We start from the raw sequence: 12,087 nt of genomic DNA on the forward strand, positions 1-12,087 counted from the left end.
AGTAACAGGTTCGATTTTATTAGCACGATATTGCATTTAGATATTCAGTCGAATCTGCTGTCATCATCGACATTCCTAAGAAATATGACTATACGAGCAACTGGACGTGAAGGGCTCAAGTAGTCGAGATATACACGGGGCTCACACCAAAGGATAGGCTAGCAGCAGGAAAAAGGATAGAATTTCATGTCATGAATCATGATGTTAATTGTGTCTCCACCGCGGTAGATCCAAAAAGTGTATATTTGCGTCTAATTGCTAGTTGCCTAATCCTGACCAAATGCATTACACAAATTTAGTCAATTAACCTAGTTAACGAGTGTGAGGGATATCGTAGTAGTGCTAATTCACATACTTAAAACATCATTAAGGACGTTCTTCAGAATTTTGGGTTTCATTCTCGGCTCACACAAGATTTCCTATAACCTATACTATTTTTAAAGAAGATGATTAGGTGGAAAAGTCAATCATAAAAATGCTTACCAGTTTCGTACTCCTCTCTTTCTACTTCAAACACAATCAAAAGAACACAGCACTTTACTTCTCCTTTAGATAATTTAAATTCTAATCAACTCTGAAAATATTAAATAACATATCAGATTCGATATAGTATTATATTTACCACTATAATAATATATCAACATGCTATACTATAATAATATAATTTGGTTGGGTAATATACAAAACTTGTTTGTAGTAGAGAGGGACCTGAGTGAGTGCAGAGTATTAAAGGAAGAAAACTACAGTACAATATTATATGGAAGCACTATTTTTGCATCTTATTAACATCATGTCATTAATTTACGCTGCATGTTAAATCCCAGAAGGTAAGGAGCATTTTTTCCCGTTTCTATATTATGTAAATTACAGTTGTTTGTATATGATGCAGCTAGGGATGGGGGTGGTCCATTGATTATAACAGCTGCTGCCAATTCAATCAATTCATGGTCCATTCCTTTTGTTTGGTCATCCAGACATCATCATGACATGTCTTCTTAAGATTATAAAGACGTTGTTAGTGTTGATTAATCATAATACACTATACTTAATTACTTGTGGATCTTTCAATCAAATCCTCCCTTGCGTTACGGGGATGTCGATCTCTCATCCATCCCGTTCCATTATAATAGCATTTCTACATTGATTAATGGTCGTCAAGCACAGCTATTCAGATTGATAATATAGAAACGAAAACTAGCATAACTGTAACAGAGAGCAGCTAAAGTGATGTATAATCAGAGAATACAAACAAAGATTAAGACAAATAACAAGCAAGAAACTCCAAAAGCAAAACAGAGGACCTCGAGCCTCGACCACGTATCAAACATTGGGGCCAACAAATCACCAAACAAAGTAGAAGTATAAACCGAACCCTAAAAAGCATCAGAATAAAAAGGGGGAGATTTTAACTTGTTATGAATGACATTGTATGATTAGAGGATGGTCTATCATTGAATCAATGCTATGGGGCACCTCAACATACTTTAAAATAAAGCTGGCTACACCTCAACATATCATAATCTTCTTTCTTCCCAGGAATGATGATGATTTTAGATTTTTTTCATCTTTAGAGGAGGCTCATGAAAAAGTACCGGTGCTAGTTGTAACTACAAGATTCTGATTGTCAGATGATATTCATTCATGATAAGGAAAGTAATTAGTTCTAACAACTCCGATGGATACCATAAAGAATGAAGCTGACAGCTTCAAGAGGAATAAGTTATGTACTCGTAAAGGCTACTGAATATGTGTACAATATAAAGGGATAATCAAAGACTATTTTTACAGAAAATGTGAAATTTTTTAAATAAAGGGAAGCACACAAACAACCTATTCATAATAATATCTTAAAGCAATCAGAGGGACGCACCACAAACAATATCTTCCGAGGAACCTCAGTCCCCAGCCAACAAATTACTTCATCACTGTGAAAGCGGTTGTTGCCGACCATCTCCATTGTGCTCGCCATTGTAAGGTTTTGTAGAGCTCCTCGACTTCCTCTTTGAGACCATAATCCACGTGATTGCCTCTAATATTACAGCAATCACACCCAAGGCAATAATCACACCAATGTAAGCTCGTTTCCACTTCTCTTCTGGGTCCAAAATATCTAAACCTTTGAACACATTAATGATACTGAGGATGACAATCGCATAACCAAGTCCATGGTGGTAGATTCTCCAGTGAAGTCTGTACTTGTGGTCCTTCTCCGGTCTCAAAAACAATGCAAATATCTAATGGTAAACGTCAAAAAAGAGAGATGCCATAAGAACTTATATACAAAGTCTTCTTATACCAGTATAAAAAAGACAGACACAAATACAAAATTAATTTTTTTATCATAAACAATCAAAATTTGATTCTGATTATCAACAAGAATTTATCATGCATCGCTCATCATTTCCATTTCGATGACACTCAATTAATAGTTTCAAATGCTATATAGATATCCTAGCAGAACCATGTAGGATGACAAAAAAGGGGATTGCTATACTTGCCATATATTATGAAGGATTACATATTACGAACACAAGAATAGCTTACCTGAACTGTTGCAAGGACAAAGAGTGCAATTCCAATATTTCGGTGACTGCTGTACTTGACCCCCTTAGATTGACTCCCAAGCTTGAGGCCTGTTCCCCAACCAGCAACCCCAACAGCATAAGCTGATACCTGGCAGAACACATGAAGATAAAACCACGCAGGATCTGCTGAAGGGAAAACGCTCATATACCTAGCAATGATGATTCCGAGCGGAAATAATATACCCCAACTCACAGCATTAAGAACTCCATGAATCTGAAACAAAACAATGAGATGTCTCTCAGATCCTATAAAAAATTTATCTTAGGATATGATGTGTCAAAAGGCTAAGAAAGTGTTCAAGATGAGAAACCTAACACAAATATCTGGTAAAAACTTAATCTTTGATAATAATTATCTGTTTCAAATATTCCTACTAGATGATACAAATACAAATCTTCAGGTTGTGGACCATCAGAAGAAGCTGAAGGGGTAGAGCAGCACAGACTTCAGAAATTGTTGCTATGCTATCTGCCTATCTGGTCTGGCAGATACAGAAAAGATTTCAGCTTTAAATTCTTTATCCCACAAAAATTTCAACACTTCTCTCAATTCATTGACCATACTCAGAGTACCAACAAAAAGACAAACTTTTAGAAAAAAAATCAAAATTATAGAGCCATAGAAAGAAGAAAAGTGGAGATGTAGAACAATTCAGACATTGTTGCTATGCTGTCTTGTTCTGCACAAACAATAAAAAATCTCAACTTTAACCTCTTTATTCATTAAAATTTAAAAACCATTCCAAGATCCAAGTTTTCTCAAATACTACTATTAAATATAACTAACACTCAAACTCACTTGCATATAGACATATATTATATAGAATTCTTGTACTCAGTTGTTTTTGAATCATAAAATACTGAAAACACATAGGAGGGTGATTTAACAGGCTTACCCGCCTTCGTTCCAAATTCTGGGTTCGATTGGAAAAAAACATAAATACAAAAAAGTGCTTAAAAGACTTACATTTTTTTTCCTGTGTCTATCACCACCACCTCCAGTTGCACTGCTCTGTCCACTAGCCAAATCCAAGGTCCCTTTAGAATTCAAATTCGCCGGCTGAAAGTCATGCTTATCCGGCACACCTCCGGTGACCGACGCCCCCACCTGCCACACCTGATTCAGCTTCCCCATCTCCGGCAACGCCAGCGTGGCAAAAATCTTGAAAACCCCATCAGAAAACTCACCGCTCTTCTGGGTCACCTCAAAGCTCAACTTAGACTCGGCAATTGGGCCATAAGAAGTGATATTGTAGGTCTTGACAGCCACTGACCCATCTGGGTTCTTGAAGCCAATGAGAGCCTGTGAGCCGACCATTCCGGTTGCTGTTGGGTTGATGGCCCAGGCCACCCAGCCGTCGGGCTTGGGCGGCGTTGCAACAAAGGCTATTGAGAGAGATGATTTGGTAGCGTCATAAGTGTAGTGGAGGTAGGAGTTTAACTGGGGGAGATCATTGCAGTGCTGGTAGATTTTGTTGTTGGTGAATTTTTGGGAAGTGCAGGTGAGTGATTGTGAGGGCGAAAGTAATGAGAGAGAGAAAAGCAGGAGAATGGAGAGCTGTGTAAGCGCCATGAATGGGAGTGAGAGAGAGAGAGAGAGAGAGAGAGAGAGAGAGATGGGGGTAAAAAAAGCGTGTAGTTGAAGAGAGTCTTCTTCTTTTGACGATGATGATGATATTTTATGTAGGAGGCATGTTGGAAAGATAATGGTGTTCGAGGACCAGTTAAAGCACAATGTTTGCGAGTGTTCTGTATTATATAGGAGCAGTATATATTATTTTTCTTGTAATTTTGGAATATAAAATTGGGTGTTTTATTTTGCCAAAATAAAATTCGTTAGCTGATTGGTAGTAATTGAATATCGCGGTCCGTATCGAAGATGGGAACGTACGTACAAGTAGGGTAATGTGGGAAAGCAAGGTGTGAATGGGGGTGAAATATGTAAAGCTGAGAAGAATTTGGTGGGTTTCCAATTTCCATAAAGACATCAAGGTGTGGGTTGTCAAAACAGAGAGCAAACATGGTAAATTTTACAACTTTATGGAAATCAATTGATGGATGGGCGACTTGCTTTATTCAATTTCAACCCTTTTTTCTTAGAGATCGTGGCGCCTGAGAGATGGGTACATCCTTCGGGTTGAACGGGTTTGACGGAATTTATTAACCCAATCTGAATTTCAACTCAACCCAAATCGTATAAATTTATAACCCAAACCAATTGTAGTATTTCGGTTTAGTTGGATTAATAAATGGGTTAATTATCAAGTTGGTCACTGAAGTGGGTTTAATGTATCAAGTTGGTCACTGAACTCAAAACGGTATCAAGATGGTCACTGAAGTGGCCATAAATATCAAACAAGTACCTTGAAATATGAGTTCAAGCAGTAAAAATATTATTTATAAAGTTTTACACATTATTTTTTAATGTTACCAAAACCAAGTAAAATGTAATGACTTCTAATATTTATGATAAAAAAATTAGATTTTATCAAGATTGTTTATTATTTATTTTTAATTAAAACAAAGATATAACTATATAATAAAATATAAATAATAAATAAACTTGATAAAATATAAATATATTATTTTAAATACTAGAAGTCATAAACTTTTAGTTGGTTGTGATAACATTTAAAAATAATGTGTAAAACTTTATAAATAATATGTTTACTGCTTGAACTCATATTTCAAAGTACTTGTTTGATATTTATGACCACTTCGGTGACCATCTTGATACCGTTTTAAGTTCAGTGACCAACTTGATACATTAAGCTCACTTCAGTGAGCAACTTGATAATTAACCCATTAATAAATTATATATAACTAGAACGAAAAGTCTCAAGATCTTAAAAATTAAAGATAGTTCATAATCTTCGGTGTCAAATAGGTCTTCAACATCCAATTTTTTACACTAAAAATTACTTTAACAATCTTGTCAAAGACATAAAATTGAATTCAATTAAAAAAATAAGTAATAACAAATAATGAACAAATATATTCATGAATTTAATTTCATATTCTCATTCATGTTTGTTTGCTACTTAAATAGATAAATTTAAGGCCATAAATACATTTATTTAACAAACAAACAATATTTATGTTTGTGTGCTCCTAAACAATCCAATTAGTTGAGGATTTTAAATTTAATCTCATATTCTTATTCATAAATTTAATCTCATATATATTTAAATAGCAAACAAAAATTAATATATTATAGTTAAGGAGCATACAAATACAATAAAACTAAATGGACTAGGCTAATATATGATGCGATGGATAAATTATTACGTTCTCATATTTTCCATCGGGTTGAGTTGGATCGGTTTATAAACCCTAAATCCATGTCCAACCTAACTAAATCGGATTAATACTTTTCCAATCCAATTACTTATTAGGTTAAAAAATTTCGGATTGAATCAGATGAAATATGTTCGGTTTTGATCGGGTTGGTCGGTTTCACCCACCCGTACACACCCCTGCTTGACACACACATATGCGAGGGCATGTTAAGTAGTTTTCGTATGCTAACGATCTGTGAAGTAGCTTACAGAATTTTGACCTACGGACATACAGGACAGCTGCAGAACGGCAAAAGGAGCAATCAAGCAAAGAATACTAGGATGCACTAGGTTTTAAACGTCATTGCTGCATTAAAACAAACATATGTGGAATGATTTTGGTCAGAATCCCTTGAATGGTAAAATACAGAGTGCCATTAGTACAGAAAAATCAAAACTGTGCAACACAGAATAATAATTCTTACCTGAACTGTTGCAAGGACAAAGAGTGCAATTCCAATATTTCGGTGACTGCTGTACTTGACCCGTTTAGATTGACTCCCAAGTTTCAGGCCTGTTCCCCAACCAGCAACCCCAACAGCATAAGCTGATACCTGGCAGAACACATGAAGATAAAACCACGCAGGATCTGCTGATGGGAAAACGCTCATATACCTAGCAATGATGATTCCGAGTGGAAATAATATACCCCAACTCACAGCATTAAGAACTCCATGAATCTGAAACAAAAGAATGAGATGTCTCTCAGATACCTATAAATAACTTTATTCCAGGATATGATGTGTGAAAAGGCTAAAAAAGTGTTCAAGTTGAGAAACCTAACACAAATATCTGGTAAAAACTAATCTTTGATAATAATTATCTATTTCATAAAATCCTACTAGATGATACAAATACACGATCACTTATATCTTTATAACAACATAAAGATTATTAACAGTTTATTCAGTTACTTCTTGCTCCGAAAATAATCCCGACAATGGCATTAAAACAAAAACTTTTAACTAAGCCTTAAGCTGAAACTAATTCTTCGATTCGTAGTTGGTAAATAAACACAAAACTTTATTTCTAGAATCAGTTCTCTGATTTCTTTGGACTATAATACCGAAATATATAAATAATATATTTATATATGAATCCCTAAAATATTACTAATAAATTTAATTTCCTTGACCACTGTGGCACTGTCCACACTCCCCAGAGCACAGTACAAATTGATAAGTTGAAGATGCAAATTTTCAGGTTGTGGACCATCAGAAGAAGCTGAAGGGGTAGAGCAGCACAGACTTCAGAAATTGTTGCTATGCTATCTGCCTATCTGGTCTGGCAGATACAGAAAAGATTTCAGCTTTAAATTCTTTATCCCACAAAAAATTTAACACTTCTCTCAATTCATTGACCATACTCATAGTACCAACAAAAAAGACAAACTTTTAGAAAAAAAATCAAAATTATAGAGCCATAGAAAGAAGAAAAGTGGAGATGTAGAACAATTCAGACATTGTTGCTATGCTGTCTTGTTCTGCACAAACAATAAAAAATCTCAACTTTAAACTCTTTATACATTAAAAAAAAATCCAAGATCCAAGTTTTCTCAAATATTAAATATAACTTACACACTCACACTCACTTGCATATAGTATTATATAGAATTCATGTACTTTGTTTTTGAATCATAAAATACTGAAAATAATGCCAACTATTTGACGGAATGCAACCATAAACGCAAACACATAAAAGGGCACAAATAATCAAGCAATTGAAATGATCAAATAACAAAACAAATAATCAACCAACTGGTTAATCAGTAACAAATCAGAACAGGCCTTCTCTCCAAACACAACACACCAGGCAAGTTAGATAGAGTCATTATCCTGGAATGAGATAATTTATGACATCTTTGTTGAGCAGCTGATAGGTCTTCAGTTACTAGAATGGATGTAACAGTAAAGACTTTTAAATCCCCAGCTTAATGACTGTATGAAACAACCCGGGTCAAATCCCGAGTCTTTTTCGAAAATCGGGTCAAGTCCCGAATTCCGAATCCGAAAATAAGCCCAAATATACTGGCCCAACTGCAACAACTTGGGTAATCCACAAGCCCACCACAGGTCCCCAAAAGATCATGATTTGTTGGTGCAATTGGTAGTAGTACTTATGCTTATAAACTGAACTAAAGTCCACACACTCCTCGATGTGGGACTGGGGTGTTACAAACTCCCCCACTTAAATTCCTGACGTCCTCGTCAGGCCGAAACGGATAGCCCATAGGCCCAGATCGAATCTCTCTAGCCATTGTGGGATAATACCGGCTGGCTTCGTGTCCCCGCCTCCGGAACTCTGTCCATTGCGGGATAATACCACCAGCCTTCGTGTTCCCACCTCCGGCAACTTGAAGAATCAAGCTTTCAAGAGCCTGCTCTGAATACCATATGAAACTCCCCCACTTAAATTCCTGACGTCCTCGTCAGGCCGAAACGGATAGCCCATAGGCCCAGATCGAATCTCTCTAGCCATTGTGGGATAATACCGGCTGGCTTCGTGTCCCCGCCTCCGGAACTCTGTCCATTGCGGGATAATACCACCAGCCTTCGTGTTCCCACCTCCGGCAACTTGAAGAATCAAGCTTTCAAGAGCCTGCTCTGAATACCATATGAAACAACCCGGGTCAAATCCCGAGTCTTTTTCGAAAATCGGGTCAAGTCCCGAATTCCGAATCCGAAAATAAGCCCAAATATACTGGCCCAACTGCAACAACTTGGGTAATCCACAAGCCCACCACAGGCCCCCAAAAGATCATGATTTGTTGGTGCAATTGGTAGTAGTACTTATGCTTATAAACTGAACTAAAGTCCACACACTCCTCGATGTGGGACTGGGGTGTTACACTGTAACCCTTCCTATTTCCCGTGTATATTTTCATATGAAATAACAGAATCTATATATTGGTTTAAATTTTAAAGGTGTAATATAAGGCAGTGTTGGTGAAGGTGTAATATATATAGATACTAAAATCAGATCATAATCATTGAGATATTGAAATTCTTGAAAAGTTCTATCATAATCTCTACAAGATTATATTTAACACTCTCTATAGAATTGTAGATTTTTATTTAACAATCCATATAGAATTAGAATCTATTGCAATTCACTTCACTGCTCCAAAGCTATATACATCACCTGTTACGATGTATACTCCACATAGGGCAGATTCGGGAGCACCATATCCAAATGACCAACCATTTGAGCTGATGATACCTGTAGAACCCAATGTGAAGTAAATGTAACATAGAGAGTTTAGATTTCTTCCAGTTTTGCAATTTTATCAGAAATCTACACTCCATCAGAAAGGCAGAGTACCTTTTTCAAGAAATACAAGTTGCTACACTAGTTTCCTTCTTTTTACCCTTTATCGTGCAGAAAACAAACACAACAACAAAAAAGAAGCACCAGCAGAGAGTCCACAACAATGCCAATAATAGGTTGTTATCATTCAAATATCTGACATGAAAAATCAATCATAAATAGACAAAGAACTGAATTAGAGAAAAGTTTCACTAAAGACAATAACTTTAACTCTTAAAGGAAGTTCACATATTCCTTACAGAGTTCTTAGCTTCCCAAGGCCGTTAAGCATGTATCCCATTTGACCGGCTGAGTCCTAGCCCAGAAATTTGACTGCAGCAGTATGTTGCAACTTAATATTCAAATCAATAGATATTATACACTAAAGTTACTATTCTAATAATAGACACAGTTACATAGAAACTACAGCAGACCCTTCACAGGATATTTCCTTAAAAATTTCATTAAAATCAAGTGAAAAGGCTAAACACTTTCGGAAGCTTTAAAGTCAAGAAAATCTTTAATACCAAAAAGTTTAAATCCTGTAAAAAATGTATTTATGTATCCTTGTAAGCGCTGCAAACATCACCAATTTCCATCTCAGAATTATCAGAATGTGAAGCATCATTATAAGCATTTAACGTCTCATCATGCACAGGTGCAATACTGATAATATCTTCCTCAGAATCACTCTCAAACAAATCTCTATCTTCCATGTCTGGCAAGTCATCAAAAGTTTCAATTTTCTTCTTCCTTCCTCTATACCCAATAAGCTTCTGTACTTTTTCCTTCCAAATAGCCATAGGACATTTCTCAATTAACTCTGAACCTTCATAAGCTTCAGTCAAAAACACGCTGAATCTCTTCCCTCTCTCGGAAACATAAAAAATTCCAAAATGCTTTAACAACAACCTCATCAACTTTTGTGGCATCACAAACTCCCTTCTAAAATGAGTAAGATGATCAGTAACCAGTCTCTTCTCATTCATAAAACTCAACATCTCATGCATTACTGCAACGGCTCTCTTATCAAATTCCTGTGAACCAGCTTTAAGCTCCCTAGCATCAGCATAAGGTGACAAATAAACCCTTTTCTGAAAATGATCAATCTGTCCACCATACCTATAAATCTTTTTATAATTAGGTGGAAATTTCATCGGAAAAGCAAGCGATAGCAACCCTGGTACATGATCCTTAACCGATTCATCCAATGTAGATAAACCCAAAACATTTTTCTCCAATTCCGTTATAGCCCAACAAGGGTTCCAAGAAACCAAATCCAAGAACTCAACTTCATCCTCATCCTTCACAACCCTAAAATTATCTGGATACTTATAAACCCAGTTCTTCCTAAAATCATAAGGCAGCCCCAAATCTCTCCTAAAATGAGCAATCTTTTCCAACTTTAAACGCTTATCGATGGACATCATTAACAATCTGCTAACATACTCCACAGCCTTTTCACTGGTCACTTCCAAAATCCTCTCCTCTTCTTCAACCAATTCCTCTGCCTGTCTCGTTAATCCACACCACAAAACACCCCGCTGATCCTTATAAAGCTCAAACAGTTTCGGAGATTTTCGAAGAAAATCCGATATCTTATGAGGCTTTGGTAAATTAATCTGTCTCCTATACTGATCAAGTGATCTTACAGAAATAACTTGTTCAGGCTCCTGTTTCATTGTCTCAATCAAAAACAACACTTTGGAAATGATTTTCCACTTCTCTGTGGCTATTTCCAGGTCATGTATTCGCTTTTTTTCACTTCGGTCTTGCACCCTTTTGCTGGTTGTCATTGATCGAATAAATGAGAAATGTGGAATGGGAGTGCTTGTAATGCTGTTGTTTGCTTTGATGAGTGATAAAGTCTGGATCTTTATCAGTTTAGTGACCATGGTTTTTTGATACAAGAGTGATGAAGACAGTAAGCCTGTGTTTGTCACCAACTGTTTGTCTGAATGCCTGAATGACTCGCTGGAAATTTCGAAGACCTTCTAGTTTAAAGTATAAACTGTCGCAGACTCCCTGCATAAAATTAAGTATAGTTATTACTGCTTTCGGTGAAAATTACAGTAATGTAGAAAAGCATTGTTATACTTACGGAATCTGAAACAAAATAAATAACAATTCGTCACTGAAGAAGCGAGAGTTGTTTGAATAACAGTACAGCATATAAACACACTAGTGAATAGCGGTATATGACAACACCTTAAAATTACTGTAATTCACCAGATATTATTAACTAAACTAAAATCAGATTCATTAAACATGAATAATAATATAATGATAATTATATACTTGACAAATCATAATGGATGTAAATCAATATATACCGTAAAACAAGATACAGTGAGAAATAAAGTGCAGAAATACTAATCATCACAAAATGATGCAAGTAAAGAAGTGACTATCAGGGAGGGAGGGAGAGGGAGGGGGGCAGAGAGGGAGAGGGAGGGAGAGAGAGAGAGAGAGAGAGAGAGAGAGAGATCACGCACGAGGGAGGGAGTACGGCTGCTTCTGCTTGTTATTTCGAGCTGAGGTAACTGTGTCGAGAACTTGAAATAAATTTGAAGTAAAAATTGTTATTGGTTAAAATGGATGGTTTCATGAGCGACTCGCCAGAACCAAAGGCAATAACGTTGATCTTGAAACAGATAGGCCCGATGAAGCATTGATATGGCCCAACGATTATGGGGATGCATGTGTAGTAACAACTAAATTATCTGTTTAAGGCCCAATCCAATCATATTAAATTTGTTTGCTTTCTTTTCTTTTTGGATATATAGACAGAGGTTAGAATCAGAATCGTGAGAACTTCTTTAATTTATCAAATTTTGGCTAATCTAAACATCAAACTA

General features: G+C 36.1%; 2 protein-coding genes across 3 annotated transcripts; both read right to left on the minus strand.

Annotated features, from left to right (window-relative positions):
* Positions 1-1,680: 1,680 nt before the first annotated feature.
* LOC108204345 (cytochrome b561 and DOMON domain-containing protein At3g25290) lies at positions 1,681-4,322 on the minus strand. The gene is made up of 3 exons (XM_017373730.2): positions 3,553-4,322; positions 2,545-2,799; positions 1,681-2,234 (listed from the first exon to the last, which is right to left on the minus strand). The coding sequence occupies exons 1-3, from the start codon at positions 4,156-4,158 to the stop codon at positions 1,923-1,925; spliced, it is 1,173 nt and encodes a 390-aa protein (XP_017229219.1). The 5' UTR covers positions 4,159-4,322; the 3' UTR covers positions 1,681-1,922.
* A 1,531-nt stretch (positions 4,323-5,853) lies between these two features.
* On the minus strand, positions 5,854-11,869 carry LOC108204344 (protein WHAT'S THIS FACTOR 1 homolog, chloroplastic). Of its 2 annotated transcripts, none has more exons than XM_017373729.2 (7): positions 11,725-11,869; positions 9,757-11,254; positions 9,490-9,562; positions 9,245-9,385; positions 9,065-9,142; positions 6,349-6,603; positions 5,854-6,230 (listed from the first exon to the last, which is right to left on the minus strand). In XM_017373729.2, exon 2 carries the CDS (start codon positions 11,122-11,124, stop codon positions 9,787-9,789), a length of 1,338 nt encoding a protein of 445 aa, XP_017229218.1. In that variant the 5' UTR covers positions 11,125-11,254; positions 11,725-11,869; the 3' UTR covers positions 5,854-6,230; positions 6,349-6,603; positions 9,065-9,142; positions 9,245-9,385; positions 9,490-9,562; positions 9,757-9,786. The 2 variants fall into 2 exon arrangements, with proteins under 2 accessions (XP_017229218.1, XP_063942281.1); XM_064086211.1 differs by lacking the exon at positions 11,725-11,869 and adding an exon at positions 11,563-11,685.
* Positions 11,870-12,087: the final 218 nt, after the last annotated feature.

Source organism: Daucus carota, chromosome 1, assembly GCF_001625215.2.
Source record: "Daucus carota subsp. sativus chromosome 1, DH1 v3.0, whole genome shotgun sequence".
Classification (NCBI taxonomy): Eukaryota; Viridiplantae; Streptophyta; class Magnoliopsida; order Apiales; family Apiaceae; genus Daucus; species Daucus carota.